Source organism: Lissotriton helveticus, chromosome 7 (assembly GCF_964261635.1).
Source record: "Lissotriton helveticus chromosome 7, aLisHel1.1, whole genome shotgun sequence".
NCBI lineage: Eukaryota > Metazoa > Chordata > Amphibia > Caudata > Salamandridae > Lissotriton > Lissotriton helveticus.
The window spans coordinates 1,432,491,433-1,432,508,699 of record NC_136068.1 but is presented as its reverse complement, the minus strand read 5'-3'; the positions used below and the strand labels follow the sequence as shown (position 1 = coordinate 1,432,508,699).

The following is a 17,267-nucleotide window of genomic DNA, read 5'->3' as shown; positions in this document are numbered from 1 at the left end:
TTTCAGTCTAGTATATCATCAGTATTATACCTAAATTCTATGCCGTACTTGTTTGCAACCTACTGCGATTTCAATGTATTGCACTGATTAATTGCACATATTGACCTGGTACACTTATGTAACCTGCGCCCATTTCAAGTTCCATTCCTTTTTGCACCAATTACTACCTCATATACTCTGGCTGCTCATCAATGCCACTGTTGTTACATTCAATTGGGTATTAGGGTATGTGCTTGTATTCTGCCCCAGTTTATCATTAGTATATACCCTACATCTGGGCAATACGCACCCACAACAGATCTTATCCCTGTCTGCAGTGACTACTACCGCATACACTTTGGCTGCCCGCCAGTGTCACTTTCATTTCATGCAACCGGTGATTACTGAGCACCCTCCCACACCTACCGACTCCGTCACCCCAACATGGAGCTCATCGGCAAGCACACACAGAATCAACTACCCACCCGCACTCACCAAAAAAGCCGCTAAACGCTTTAAACACAACTTACTGAGGTCCCACCCTGAAATACCCTTTGCAGACACCTACCACTCACCGGTCAATGGTGCCGTAAACATTGATATCATCTTCCACACCGCACGCAGAGCTCAATGGAGAAAAACGTTCCTCTCTTTACTCACCGTATCCAATTCCAGGAAATCCGCTCATGGCCAAACACTCTCCATAACACCATCCCAACTCTTCCCAGGCAGAACCTCCATCACTATCTATAACAACGGGATCGTCCTAATCCAATCCACAGACAGGAACCTGGAACTACTAGATAACCTGTTTCACACTTTCTTACAGCACCTCTCCAATGCGCGGACCCCACTCAGTACGACCACCCTGGACCTCACGGCCCCCAACCACAACGATTCTAACACAGCTCAGTCCCTAAACGACACGCACCTCTCCCCCACCACCGGAACCATCGTCATCCACCCACCTACTGCAACCACTTCACACTCCTCAATCACAGACTTAGATCTCTCCCCGACATACACCAGCCGCACCCCCTCCCGTCCCACCAACACCCTGACCTCCACTCATTCCACTCCCATTCCTCTCTCCCCTGTCATCACAGCCCCCAACAACAACGCCTCTAGCATACCTCAGCCCCAAAAGGACTCACACCTCTCCTCTAGCACTAGCACCTTAGTCATACACACACCTATGGTTGATACCTCACACCCCCCAATCACAGACATAGATCTGCCACCCATATACACCAACCGTACCCCCTCCCCCCCTTCACCAGCCCACATTCCCAGTCTGTCCATCCATAACACCACAGCTCCCACTCACAATCCGCCTAACCGAGTTCAGCACCAGACTGACAAGCCAACAGACAATCCCCACCTTTATCCCCCCCCACTCTCAGCCCCCTCTTCCACACATTAACTAGCCACACTGAGCACGCCCCTATCACTTCAACTCCGCAAAAGAGAACCACCTACATCCACACTCACCCCCCCATTCTCACCCCCTATTACCCTACATGCGCCCCCACCACTAATGACATACGCCCATCCTCCACCATGCACTCTCCACCCACCACCAATACCCTCCTCCATAATATGCCATCCTCCCCCAACCCTCCAATACCCACCACCAACACAAATCCCACACTAGACTACGTTATGGCCTCCCTCCTCCAGCTCAAAGAAGACATCCACATCATCAAACAACTACTCTGCTCGCATTCCAGTCACTCCTCACCCACCACCCTCCTCAAGCTCAAGCAAGACATCCACATCATCAAACAATTACTCTCCACCCATCCCAGACACCCCTCACCCGCCTTCACCAGCACCACCTTGCCTAACAGGACCTCCACTTGGGCGACTGACTCTCGCATTCAACGCCCCCCGCCCTGGACCTCAATCCCTGTTCGCAATCGGGAAAACCGTCCCCATCGCACCTGCAACACACTATCGGACCTCGATACAATCTTCCTCCTCTGCTCCTACGGCCCAGCTCCCCTTAACAACATACCCTCCACCCTCCGCACCATTCCAACGATTCATCCAAATCCCCTTAGACCCCCACGCAAAACAACAGAATCTCTATCCTTAGTAACCTGAGAAAAGTCCCCCTCTCTCTCGAAGCCCCTTCCACCCACGACACACCCCGTCTCAAATGCACCCTCCTCAACTGCAGATCGGCCTCTAGACACTCCTCTACAATCGCTGATCTCATCTTATCACTGGACATTGACCTCATCGTCATGACTGAAACCTGGCTAAATGAATCTTCTACACCCATATTGGACATACTGGTTCCCCCCAACTACCACATCACCAGATTAGACAGGGTTGATCAAAAAGGTGGGGGAATCGCTTGTATACACAGAAGTAACCTCTCTGTCACGAAAGTAATTTCTCCCTCCCTACCCTCCCCAACCTCCTATGAATACATGTGCCTTGATATTATCAGTGAAGGCAAACCGATTTGCTCTCTCCACGGCATTTACCACCCACCTGGGGACAACTCCACCTTCTCGCAACAAATTATGGATTTGATCACAACCAATTCAGGGCGACAACTCACACAAATATACCTTGGTGACTTCAACCTCCACTGGAACGATCAGAATGACGCGGTGGTAAACAGTCTTAAAAACTTCCTCGACGCCCTTGACCTCACCCAAATATGCAACAGCCCGACCCACGAGAAAGGCTCTATCATCGACCTTATCATCTCCAAAGAAGACTCTATCCAACTCGAATCTATCAAACCCTGTGACTGGTCAGATCATCACATTGTCACGTTCTTCATCAATGAAAAAGTCAAAGCTAACCCGGCTCAATCCGTCAAGCCCAAAGTCTGGAAAAGAGACCTGAAAAAACTCAACCCAAACTCTCTACCCCCCAACAGCTGCAATATATTACTTCCTCCCACTGGCATGACGGATGTCCAATCCTTGACGGATCACTATCTCAACGCTATGACCGCCTTAGTTAATGAAGCTGCACCACTGCAGCTAAAAAGAGCATCCACAAAAATATCCAATCCTTGGTACAACGGGAGTCTAAATGATGATAGACGGGCCATGAGAATGGCAGAGCGCACCTGGAGATCTGCTCCCTCTGCACTGCACTTAAAAACGCTGAAGAAAAAGAGAAATGCCTACTTCAGGAAAATAAAACGCTCAAAATCAGACTTCTTCAGCTGTCAGCTCGACCATGCCAAAAATCGGCCGAGAAAGCTGTTTGAGCTAATCAGAACACAATCCAAGGAACAACCCCAACCACTCAGTACTCTGGGCGATGCACCCTCCTGTGAAGACTTCGCTTCCTTCTTTATCCAAAAAACAGACAACATAAAGAACGATCTCCTCATTGACGTAAGTCTCTACCCCAAACCCCTCTGCACAGCACCCACTGAACCAAAAAACAATGCTACGTGGTCATCCTTTGCCACCTAGTCGGAAGAAGAAATTGGTAGACTGCTCAGTACTGTGAAACCAGCCAACCACCCCACGGACCCCCTTCCTGCCAACGCTGTCAAAGACCTTACCCCGTCGCTCCTCCCACTTTGGACTAAAATTATCAACAGCTCACTTCAACAAGGGACCATCCCCGACTCCCTGAAAGTTGGACAAGTCACACCTCTACTAAAGAAACCTACTGCCGACCCCTCTGATCTAAATAATTACCGTCCCATTACCAACATTCCGACTCTTGCCAAATTGCTCGAAAAATGCGCACAAACTCAATTGGCTAGACACATTAATCAGTTTGATCTACTCAACACCCATCAATCAGGCTTCAGAGCGGACCACAGTACAGAAACTGCTATGATACACATAATTGACGACGCCCTGCAAATCCTAGATCAAAATGATACCTGCCTCCTGATCCTTCTCGATCTCTCCTCTGCATTCGACACCGTCAAACATGAGAACTTACTTGACCTATTAAACTCAAGAATGGGTATATCTGGAACTGTGCTCAAGTGGTTCACGTCCTTTCTACACAAGAGAACGCAGAAATTCAAGAGTAACAACTTGATGTCTTCTCCAATACCGGTAACGCTAGGCGTCCCACAAGGATCCTCCCTATCCCCAACTTTGTTTAACCTAGTTATGGAACCTCTCACCACCTTGCTACAAGCATCCAATGTCCAATTCCACATGTACGCCGATGACACTCAACTTTATCTCAAAGTACAATCACCCAAAGACATTATGCTCTTGAACTCAACGATCAGAAGCACCCAATCATGGTTGGCTGCTAATCACCTCAAGCTCAATGCTCTTAAAACAGAGTTCCTCTTGATCTCACCTCCTGCGAAGATCACTAGCACTCAAATCTGGCTTAAACACCTAACCGCACTCAATGTTCAGCCCATCATTGTGGATCTCTAGGAATAACACTTGACACCAACCTCAACATGCAGGAACACATCAACAAAGCAACTAAAGGGGCGAACTATCAGATCAATACCCTAAGGAAACTCAAACCCTTCCTTCCAGCCAAAGATTTCCAAACTGAGGTACAAGCTCTAGTCATCCCTCGAATAGATTACAGCAGCATCGCCCTCTGCGGTCTCCCCCTAACTACCATGGCACCCATAAGAGCTTCTCTAAACGCTGCAGCGAGACTCATCACCGGTTCAAGAAAACACTCACACATTTCCCCTGACCTGAGAACCCTGAACTGGCTGCCTTTTGAAGCCAGAATTCATCTGAAAATCGCCTGCATCACGCACAAGGCTGTCCACCTGAGCTCACCCGGATACCTCGCCCAAAAGCTGACGATTTCCGGAGGCTCTAGGAACACCAGAGGCACAAACAACCTTCTGCTAAAGCCCCAAAGATTCCGCAAGGAAATAACGTATAAACGCTCCTTCTCAGGAATGGCACCCAGGATCTGGAACTCACTCCCCCCTGAAATCAGACTCATCTCCTCTACCATGCTTTTTAAGAGAGAAGTAAAGGCTATCCTCATGGCTAAATACACTTGAATTATTACTGGGAATGATATTCACAGACGGTGCACCATTCAGTTTTACTAATCTTTTTTGCATTTTTGTATGACGCAGGTTATTGACCTGCTTGAGTGTTACGCTATCAATTATATGCACTTGTATCATTATCGATGTATCTGGCTGACTATGCTCCCACTTGTATCTTCCCCACCCCTATTGCTAGTTTACTCACACGCTGTTCCCTTCGTCTGTAAAGCGCTCTGATATCTGCAAAGATCTTGTTCGCGCTATATAAAACTTTCAAAATAAATAAAATAAAAAATAAAATAAATAAATTAATTAATTAATTTTTGGTGCTAAACCCTACTACTGATGTTTGAGAATATGGTTTAGCATAAAAAAGCATGGGTGGTAGCACAGGTACTCCCATGTATCGCCCACGTAACACCCACTTGATGCAAAATAATACAAAGCAGCATTTTGTGCTGCTTTGTGTTACTTTGCAAATCAAACCAACGCAAATACCAATTTGCGGTGGTTTGTGGATCCCAAACAAGGCTAAACGTCGGTTTAGCATTACAAAAGTAACACTACCCCAACGCTAAAACTTTGAGAATCTGGGTTCTACCAGTCCAGGTTTCCAAATGGAGGCTGGTGTGGGTAAAAAGTATAAGACTTTTTATTATTCAAATAATATGTTCACTAGCAATAATCAGTTATGTGACTCTCTATCCTGTTAAACTGTTACTCTTGTATACTGTCCTATACAAAGCAATACTGTTACAGAGGTTGGTGTGTCACGTTAGTCGAGTGCAGTGTTTTAGCACAGCTTAATCTCCTGGGCAATTTGAAACAAGATTCTTCTAATGGTCTCAGGTCAGGATCACACTGCTGGAGCTAGAAGGACACAGCATCGGAGGAGCGCTAGCTACATTTTGGAAACAGGTGAGAAGTGAAGAGGTGGCAGACCAGGTACATAGACCCCCGTACTCTGGCACCCACAGACACAGGGAAAAGGTTCTTGAGCATTAAAGGTGGAGATGTTGTACGCAAGTCACGGAAGAGGGTACAAAAATAAAGCACAGACAGTGGCGTCACTAGGGGGGGGCGGGGAGTGCGGACCGCACCGGGTGACACCATCACCTGGGGTGACACCAATCACGCACCAGGTGATTGGTGTCACCCCAGGTGATCATGGTTAGTGGGGCAACGCTGCGAGCCCGTACGACACTATGGGGATGGGTGGGTGGCGCTGCGGCAGCAGTCTAGAGTTGACTGACAGCCTGCAGGCAGGCCCAGGGGCGCACGCATGTTCAGTTTTTTTTGGGCTGAGACCAAGGGTTACTTCATGTCATGCAGCAACGCCCGGTCTCCTATGGGCAGGTAGAAGTATCCCTGCTCTAGCCGATCACAACGCTGCCATTGCAGCGTTGTGATTGGCGCAGGGAAGGGAGGGAGGCTGCTTGATGCCTACTTCCCTTCCTGTTGGAAAAAAAACACGCGGCAGCCCGGTCAGCAGCGTTGAAGCATTGCGGAGCGGGACCAGGCGGTAAGGTACGTTTTTAAAATTATTACAGGGGGTGACACCTTTACCCGCACTGGGTGACACCAACCCTAGTGACGCCACGGAGCACAGATGAGCACAAATGGATTCACTCACAAGATCTTTTGCAGTTTAATATTCTGCAAAGTCGGCAGCTCTAGCCACTAGGGTATATTTCCTCCCACTAGACCATGTCACAGAAGAACACAGAGCACAATGAAGATATGCTGTCAGGCACAAAGGCCTAGAAGTGACAACTGATTGCTGAAGGCATGCAGAGCTATGGATATGTGTTTGTAGCAACTGAGACCGTTCACGGACATCAGGTTTCAGAAGATCATAGGGTTCCTAGAGTACCATGGTAATACACCTTGAGGAATAAAGGTATTTCACAAACAACCTGAAATCTGTTAGTAGAGCCGGAGAAGTGAAGGGCAGTGGTTATTGTGGTGTCAACTGATTCAGGTAACGCTGGGCAGCAATATCAAGCACTTTGTTTGATAGGCTCAACATCTATGACCTCTGTATGGCGTAAATTGAGCACTGGGCTAAATAGGGCAGTTCTCCTACAATTGAGCAGTATACCTCCTTATCTCTTCAGCTGAAGTAACAGCATAGTTGCTTCCTCAGATATGTAGCTAACATCCTTAGCCCTCAAAGACAGACAGAAACAATGTTGCCTCTAGTCCTCATATTCAGAGTTATCCCCAAGAGAAAACTAATTCTAAAAAAGTACATTTCATTTTAAGGGTGTCACAGGTCCATTGCAACCAGCCACAGAGGTGCTGTCATTGTACGTGTGTGTACTGGTTTCTAGCCAACTCTCTGGCCATGCAATTGCAGCTGCTAATATCTTTGTGGACTGGACACATGATTTGGGGGATGGGTAGGGTTTCTGCTTTCTTTTAATAGTGCCTTGGCTGTGACTTTTCACCACTATGTTGTTCAGGTGTTGGTCATGTCAGGAAACATCTGAAAATAGCTATTGTATTCACAGAAGTGTATCAGAATCCAGACCATCACTTAGCTTCACTATGTAGAGCGTCACTTAGCTTCACTATGAATTTTGCAGGTGGGAAATTTGAGTTGATTTCTTTCTAACACTATGGAGCACCCTACAACCGTAAAGACTACATACATGCAGGGAGGCAGTAGATCAGTGGGCCTAATCATGACATATTTCATAGATTTATCAGGGAGCGCCAGTAGGCAGTTAACTACGGGGTAAAAAGCTGTATAGACTGCTACAATATTCAAATGTCACCTGCCGTAGAGTCATGGTCCTGTCACAGGGACAGTAGCCATCTATATCAAAAGGAGTATCAGTTTCGGGTGTACCCATTCCATCCAATGTAGTCTGGCACTCTGTTAGTGAGCTACAAACAAAAGTGTTGTAGAGGGCTTGTCAGAAGACTTGTGACACAGGTCTCCTGTGCAAGAAAACACATCTGTCAGAATGATTAAATGAGGAGCACATTGTCACATGGCCGCAGAGCTAGGAAGGTTGAACCCTACACTGTGAATTCCCATTTAAGAGGCAAGTCCCTTAAGAGCACAGGCCTTAAACCATAGTATATTTTAATCATATCAACATAGTTTTTAACAGAGGACCCACGCAGCGATGGATAGATTACACATCCACTCGGCTAAAAAAAGGGGCTTGCCTCAATTCGAATGTGTGAATGAAGACAAGCAATGATTGTAAGAAATAAAGATGAGGAATAAAATGACTAATATAACATTTAAAAATGCAAATAAAAAAATTCAGAAAATTAGAAGGTCGGGGCTTGGAAGCCCAAGATGGTGGACATGGGGATATGAAGCTCCTAACCCCATAATGGGTACCGATCTGTAAACCATGGGACCTCGCACGCCTCCTTCTGTGCTGCTGATGGTGCAGTCCAAGGTGCTGATGAGTTGGTCGGGAGGTAGTCTGGAGCCCAAGCTATTGAGCACGAGGAGCACATGCTCAAGAGAGGCGGGCAGGAGTCCTAATCAGAGGGACTCCAGAACAGCTCTGTAAGGTCTCAACAGTGGGCCATTGAGGAGTGTGCGGCCTCCAGTAGTAGAAGATGGAGGAGACTGCAGGTGTAGCTGCTTTTTCGGGCCCTTCCTTTTTTTGCTATGACTCTCTACTGCCCTGGGACATCTGCAAGAGGGGTGGGCCCAACGCTCTGGATAGATTGGGCAGCCGGGGACCCCGCAGAGGCATACCGCACATAGACATCCTCACTGCAGACAATTCACTCAGGGTGCAACTACTGTACTGTCACTGACTACTGGGACTAGGGCGGGTCCCTGCTCCCTTGCCTAAATTCAGGGGGCACACAGACTACAGGCGCAGTGGGGCCCTGTAACATGGCCAGGCATTATGCCCAATAGACAAAAAGCATAGCAGAGGATACGGAGGGCTGTTCCAGGAGAAACAACCTATGGTTGGTGGGATCCCAAAGGGGATTGAGGAATTCAAACCTGAGCTATTTTTCACTTCTTGGTTATGATTCTGGCTTCCGGCAGGGTTTGTTTGACATGCTTTGTTCTAGACAGAGCCCACAAGTCCTTGGTACTCTGTCCTCCACTGGCGGCCCCCACGCCCTATTATCATGCACCTTCTAAATTATGCAGGAGCTGCAAGTGTGATGCTGTTCCCTGATTATACTCTCAAAGTCCAGCGGCAGCACCAGTCTTTTGTGGGGGTCTCACAAAAACGAAGGGATACGCAGATCCCATGCATTTTGTTGCTTCCAGCCAAGTTGAAGGTGATGTTTGCTGGGTATCACTGTTTTTAAAACCCCAGAGGCTGCCTGGGAGTGGTGGCACCTTCAGTGACAGCCAGTACCTTAGCAAGACTCACATAGGTAGAGATGGGGGGGGTTTGAGCCCGCACTCCTGCCCTGAACCTCAAGGAGGAGCAAGCATCGGAAATAGTCCTGCCAGATGGGTGCTGAGGAGTGAGGAGAAAGGAGGTAAATTCTGGTCCATCTGCAGTGTCTGTATACCCGCAGCCATGATTGAAACCCCCTTTCATGATTTGCTTGGTGTACTCAGTACTATCCCCAGGGGTGCAGTCATATGGCGTGGCAATTTTAATTCTGTGGCTGACACAGGTCTAGGGCTGGTTACAGGCAGAGGCTATCTGGGATTAATGGTGACTCACGCATCCACATTCGTGTAAAGATACTTATTACTCCTATAGACTCCAAACACTGTCTAGACTGGACTACCTCTTGACCCCGGTGGGAATGTTCCATGAGATCGCAGTTTCCAGAATCCTCCTGAGGTGCCTGTCTAACCATTCGCCTATTGAGCTCTCAAATACTTGGGCGGGGGAGGATTGGCAGCTGGCACATGCTGGTCTGGCTCCTGCTGGCTGGAGGGTATCTTTCAGGAGGACATTCAGAAGGCAATAGGGTGCTTTCTGGACCCGAAACAAGGCTCAATTCTTTTGGATGTCACGCTGTGGGAGGCACTTGAGACAGTCGCTAGAGCCGCCATTATATAATACACCGCACTCCATAAATCCCAAATGCATGCAGAAATCCAAGCATTAGAGCGAGAGGTTGAGGGGTTGAAGGAGGGGGTGTCTCGGACACTAGATCTAATGTTACTCCTTGAATTGGAAAACACCAGAGAAGCACTGACCAAAGTATGGGTCTAGGTCCAAATGGCAATCCTAGCCACCAAATACAGAATATACGAGGCCGTGGAAAAGGCTGGCAAACTGATCTAGTAGCTGGCAGAGGGGGAGGTGGAAACATGATTTGTCCCAGGAATCCGCATTGGGGGGCACAGTTTTGTCATGGACGCAATGGGAATAGCTATAGCATTCACACACTATTATAAAAAAGCACTATATGAGACAAAGGATTGTTCAATTGCAGTGGTAAATAAACCAATCCTCTGGGACTTGGCCGTCCCCAGGCTATTACCTGAGGAGAAAGAGGCATTGGGCTCAAAATGCCTTTATGCCCAAGAGGGAAATGTGGCACCGTAAATGTTGCCTGTACGTGATGCTGGACTTACCACAACACTTGGAGGAGCCACAGGCCATAATCTTGATTGATTTGAAAAAGGCACTCGATATGATCAAATGGACCTACCTGATGGCTATTCTCTAAAAAATGAATATTAGCCCGAGATTTTGTGCTCTTGTCAAACTCCTATATGAACTCCCATGGACTGCGGTATGGGTTAACAGAGTGATAGCAATCCGTTCACTATATGGCGGGCACAAGTCAGGGATGCCCCCCTCCAGTTTGCGGTGGCAACTGGTCTGCTGGTGAAATGGGTACGCAAGGACATAGAGACCACAAAGACCACATATTGGTCTATGCCGATGATGCTTTATTCTATGTTAGATGCCTGAAAACCACTATCCCTCATCTTATGCAGATCTTAAGTATATACAGGAAAGACTCTGGTCTTAAAGTTAACTGAGACAAGTCGGTGTTACACCCCATAAATTGTTCCTTGGAGGAGTTTGGAGAGAAAGCCAATAGACCTTTGTGGATCACCTCTGCCTTTAAATATCTAGGAGAAATCATTGCACTGGACCATGTGAATAGCTGGAAACTTAATACAGATGCTCAGTCACCTTCACTCCCAACTTGATGCATTGGGAAGTAATCGCTTTCAATAATGGGCCAGGGACATTTTTTTTAAATGATTGCTCAACCCCAGTGGCTATATCTCCTCTATAACTACCCATACACTCTCTGGAGGATTCTTACCCTCCCTACAGGCTACTATTACCAATTAAATATGGGGTGGGAAGGCCCCAAGGGTGACTTTCAATAAGTGTATGCACATCCACATGATGGGGGTGGGGCTGGTGGACATTTGACAATACTATCTGACCTCACAGTTATTTCCTATAAATGATTGGCTGTGCACTTATAGGGTAGTCTTTGGTGTCTGGCTGGAGGTGATTTGGGTGGTGTGCCAGTGCGCCTTTTACAGTTATACAGACACAGGGTGTTTTAAGAATTTTCCAAAGGTAACCCAGAACATGACTGCCTTCTGGGGCAGTGCTTTGTGGGACATGAAATGTCAAGGGAGGCTTACTGAGCAAATGTCTCTTTAGTATGGGAGGGGGTTGCCAGCTGCTCATACACAGATTTTTTATACCTCCAGGTCCGCCATGCCCAGGAGACATCATCCAAATACCCCAGGGTAAATCCCGTACTTTAACCCAAGCCGATGGAGTGGCGGGGGGACATCTTCTCTATCAATAGGGTGTTTTGTAGTCCATATCCCAGATCAAATGCAAACCCTAACAGAGAGATGGGAGAGTTAGCCTGGCCAGTTGGAGCAGGAAGACTGGGTGGAGGTGAAAGAGGCTACTAGGGAGATCATGATACCAGCACGAATTTGCTTTATCCAGTTCAAATATTTCCATAGAGTGTATTTTACATCATCGCGGAGGCTGAGGGTACCATTTTACATATGGTATGGGAGTGCTCAGCGATCTCTGGATATTGGTCAAGGATTCATGCAAGACTGGCTGACACAGTGGGCATACCTATAGAGGTCACTCCCCAGATGGCTGTAAATCATTTTGGGCTGGGAAGGAAACTGGTTTGGGAAGAAGTTAATACCACTGGGCTTGACGATTGTTAAATACGAGACAGCATGGGCATGGAGGGAAGTTGTTGGCCCAATGATGAAAGAGTGAACTTGGGCTATGGACTTCTGCATTGCCGCGGAAGAGAGGATATATCTGGGGTGGGGATGCCTAAAGAAATATAAGAAAATGTGATCCCCATGCTAGAATATGATGGACTAGCTGGAGAACTGGTTGTGTGGGAGAGGGCCGAAAGACAACAGTATTCCTATGTACTAGGGGGGTATTAAGGCAGAGGGAAAGTGCTGGAAGTTAAGCTGTGTTATAGGAGCATTGATTGCATATTGCTTTCCATGCATTGCTTGTTCGAAGGGAAATCAAATAACAGATACTAAAAAATCAAGGAGTATTTCTAAATGTGATAAGCAATATGTATTTATTTGGTAATACTAAGTTAAAGGGGTTATTGGTGCAATACAACTCAGAAAAGAATATTTCCAGCTGCATAAAATTAAGACAATAAGAAATAGAGGCCCTCTACCTTCTAGAAGGGTTGCGTTTACACATTTTGTTTTACCTAGTAAATATTCCATGCTACCCACTTGCTAACCTACAGGTAAGCAATGTAGAGTGATTACCACGAGAAACAGCAACATGTTTGTAAATGTTCTACTTTCATCAAATTAACAATTTCTGTAATCTTTTCTTGAGGCCTGTAAAATCCCTTATTGGTTTGTAGGTATTGTAATATTTGCAGAGGAACATGGGCGCGATTCACTGTCATTTTGATCAAATAAGGCTACATGACTTCCTAGCAAATACCATCAAATTAGTAAAAATTTGCATTTCCTCATTGATTTTCAATATCTCAAAATCAACTGATGTATTAGAAAACTATATACATTGAAATATTCAATCAAAATAGATCAACTGAATTCATGATATCCAAATAATACCAAAATTGCCTACAGTTATATACACTTTCTTCTTTTTTATCAGAAGAGGATTTACCAGGAATGGTGCACTGGTCCATGCGAAAGTTGAAAGGGCACTTAGATAAGCAGCCTTTTTCAGTACACGTAGTTCATTCTTCCGTATTTCCAAGACTTGCTGCTCAAATGATGGCTCCCAAGCATAAAGTTTAAGGACTTTTATCCCGTTCAGGATTTCATTCATGAGTTTTATACGGGAGTCCTTAAACTTCATTTGCTCAACCTGAGTAAACAAATAAACCAGACATTATTATTGGTCTTTTTAAGAAACTTCTACACTGGTACAATATAAATGCTGAGCATACCAATGAACATTAAAATATTCATCTATCTAGTTAAAACAATGCACAAATCATTACATCTTGATTAATGCTTGGCTTCATTTGTCTATGATGGTCATCTAGAAAGCTGGACTTGCAACACATGAGATAATGTGGTGAATCCTACCTAATTGGTGTTTATGTTTTATTGATATGTATAATTGATATTTGTAATGCAATATTAATGAAGAGAGCAATCTTTGCCCGATTCACAAAGGTACACTTAAACTTTTGTGTAAGTTTACTCTTTTTCGGTATTCACAAACAATTAAACAGTAACTTTACTTTAGGCTTGTTCTATCTTTTTATGTGTGGAGTTCACCATCCTGCCTGGAGAGTCTCCACAATTGTAAAGTTGTTTTAAATTGTTTGTTTGTGAATACCAAAAAAGAATAAACTTACACAAAAGTGGTAGTTTACATTTGTGAATTGGATCCCTAGTGTTTAAAACATTTCCAATCCACATGTAGGAAGCCATCACTCAATCAGCTAATGAGCTGTTATTCAATTGGAGGAACTGTGTATAAACCTGAAGATGCATATCCTTTGGTGTTGGATTGTTGTGTTAAAAAAATATTGCAAAGTTAACTAAATCTAGAAAGAAAGCAAAGATTGAAGCAAAAAGTAGAAAAACTTACTGCATACAAAAAATGTAATAAGCAAAATGACATAAATGGTTAAAATATGACTGAGTTTAGACAACAAATGTTGTCTCAATGTGTTAAACAAAATAATCAAAAAAAGAATAAAAAAAGAATCGAAATAATAAAAAAAAGAATCAGTTGCTCAAAGGATATTTCTAGTTTCAACGAACTTCCAATATTTATCCTCTGATGAAGGGTTCAGTTTTGGAACGTGAAATGCATTGGGACTTTCTTGCATAAATTTGGAGCTCTCTCTTGAAAAATGTATTGATTGCATTAGATGTTTTTGATTGTGATATTGTACATTTAATGATTTGTGAATATTCGAAAGACGCATTATAATGAAATGTATAATGGTTTTTGTTTACACAACATAAATTCATGATATATACTGCTTGTGATAAGCAGCAAACACGAAGGTATGATAAAATTGAAATGCCTTTGAGCAACTGATTCTTTTGATTCTTTTTTTATTCTTTTTTTATTATTTTGATTAACACATTGAGACAACATTTGTTGTCTAAACGCAGTGCTCCACTCAGGTTGTGGTTCTCCTCAGCCCTCTTGAGATTGTTTAACATATAGGGAGACAGTTGGGTCATGTCTCTCTTTTAAGTGGTAGCACGCACATGGGGTTTTAAATTGGTTGACTTTTTCTAATACATTAGTGTTTTAAGTTAGAAGAGATAAGGAGTGCAGGAACACTTCTCACTTGCATAAATAATGACTGAGACACTAATATATGGAGTTCTAAATGTTATGAAAAAAGCACCAAAGAAATATAGTATCGATATTTATATTAGATCAAGACCTAGATACAGTTGTGGACCAACCTTGATGGAGTGGGGCCCAGAAAAGCATTGCATGTCACTCCAGTCAAAATGTGTATCTGAAAGTCAAACTCATCATATGGCCTAAAAGCAATGACACTGTCTCACTTTTTGAATAGGCTGGGAAAGTCACTTATGTTTCTCCTAAACCCCTACAGTTTTTAGAAAAGGTCCCGACGCATCAGGTCTCTCTGTAGCTAGTGCTCCCATAGTATCCTTTAGAGACTATTCCAGGCTGAGCCAATGTGCTTTCCTCTTCTTCAGCATAAAGAGCAGGGAGAACATCAGGATTCTTCACAGGCAGGATTCAGTGTGCTTCTGATGGTTTCTACCAGGTCTAGCAATGGTCTGCACTAATCAGTGGCTGGAGACCTTCCATGGGCCTTTCTCAAAAATTATCACTATTAGAGATTCCGCTTTTACAGTACTGCCTCACTTGACTGTACACTGACCTAAATGTCTTTGTAAAAAATAGCAAAAGCCAGGCTCTCATCTGAGGAGTTTTAACAGTCTGCCAGGCCCAGCCATAAGAATATGAGGGACCTCCCCGCCCCCTTTCTTGATCTTCAAACCAGTAGCGGTCGGTGGTGGGAGTAGCTGCCGAGCGGTGATGTGGGGAGGGGCAGGTTGGGGGGGGTAGTAATCTATGGATTACGGAGGATTACAGGTAAGTACATATAAATAAATAAAATGATTTTCGTTGCGTGCACTGCATCGCATTTGGGGATGCAGTGCGTGCAACAAAATTCGTTTTATTTATTTATATGTGTTCTTACCTGTAATCCTCCCACGTCACCACCGGGCAGCTACTCCCACCACCAAACACTACTGATTGAAACAAATGTATTTTCTTCTGAATGCCCGAGATAGCTCCCCTGATGAAAAATGTCTGTCAATTAAGCTTTCTTCTGGCATCATCATGTCTGAAGCCAAGACTTAGCTTTGGTAGAGTGCTTTTCTCTGGCATGGGTCTGCAGCACCCTACGCCACAATTTTGCACCTGGTGCCATACTTTTCCAGTCATACCTATGAGTAGTATAAATGTAGACAACATCTCACATGTGTCCTTTCACTTCCACAAAACTAGTGAACTACCTGCACCAACTTGCCATATCACCTTTCTGTAAAGTTAAATAACTTATCTTGGTGTAACCTATTTTACCATGTGTTACAGGGACACATCACACATGCACTAGCACTGAGTATGCTGCACAGCGAGAGCCAAAATACCAGCAAAAACAGTCCACAGAAAGTAGGGTTTGGTGGTAAACTCCGCAGGAGGGGTCCACAGAGTTTTTCCCACTTCGCCAGCTCTGCTTGGAGCACCGAGTGCAACAAAAACTCCACCAACTGCTGTCTGGAGGGAAGGAGTTTATAGTCCACCCCTTACGATGCAAGCTATTACACTTGCTGTCTAGGGTGATCAATGCTATGAGAAAAACCTACACATCCAACTGCTCGGCTGTGATTTAAATACTTATAAACTAGGTAATGGGGAAAAGTCCATGAATGAGGAAAGAGGCTCTGAATCTATGTAATCTTGTCTGGCTGATGGGAGAGCAGATATTTGCAGAAGCGCTGTCAATGACACTCATCAGTAACCAGCAACATCAGAAATTGATTGACAATCAAAAGAAGCATTACTACTGCAATTGTGGTGCTTTTTGCTGATGTCAGAATGCTCTGCCTCATATCTGAAATAATAGGGGTACAAACATATTCCTGCGCAGGTGTTATGTTAGAAAAGTGACCATCAAATATGACTTATAGAGGGAGTTGTATTGATTTTAATTTTAAAATTGTCGAGGGGATATCACAAACAGAATTACCTCTATTTCTTTACAACCAGCAACGCCTACATCAAACAGAGAATACACGTGTTACCGAGGGCTTCTGAAAAGTCTTGTTTGTTTTGACTTGTGCATTGTTTAAATTTTATTTTTGTGTGCCAGCGCAGTAGCTCCACGCCAGAGGATGGAATGGAAACAACATAAAAAAAGTGTATTTACCAATTATGTATTGTCAGAAAAGGCTGTAATATTTGCTTTTGGTGAATATAAAGAAGCTCACACGCTAATGCATGAGAATTACAAATACACACAAAATTCCAGACACTATCCTATTGGCTCATAAATTAGTAGATAACCCCTAAATGAACAAACCTTTTACCCATCATATAAGCAAATGGTCAGAAAGCATACAAACAAATACATGCTTTGGTGTAACACACTGATAGTGGTGGAGAAGTGTGGCTCAATGGTTAGAGCGGCAGACCCTGATGCAGAGGTCTAGCCCGGGACCAGGGTTCAATTCCCCGCCTCGGCGGGTCTTGGGCTCAAAATTCCACGGACCTGATAATTCTCGCCTCGGTGCCTATTCCAATCATGGAGTCCCACTCTGCAACTCTGGGCAATAGCTTGCTTAATCTCCACAACGGCCCCC

The 17,267-nt window shown here is 44.7% G+C and overlaps 1 protein-coding gene across 2 annotated transcripts in view; it reads right to left on the bottom strand.

Annotated features, from left to right (window-relative positions):
* The window catches only part of ABCC3 (ATP binding cassette subfamily C member 3), a 708,094-nt gene that overhangs the window by 270,843 nt on the left and 419,984 nt on the right, over positions 1–17,267 (bottom strand). For both annotated transcript variants that reach the window (XM_078654774.1, XM_078654775.1), the window contains exon 12: positions 13,051–13,254. In XM_078654774.1, coding sequence (XP_078510900.1) covers positions 13,051–13,254 — 204 coding nt within the window. The remainder of the gene's footprint in view (positions 1–13,050; positions 13,255–17,267) is intronic.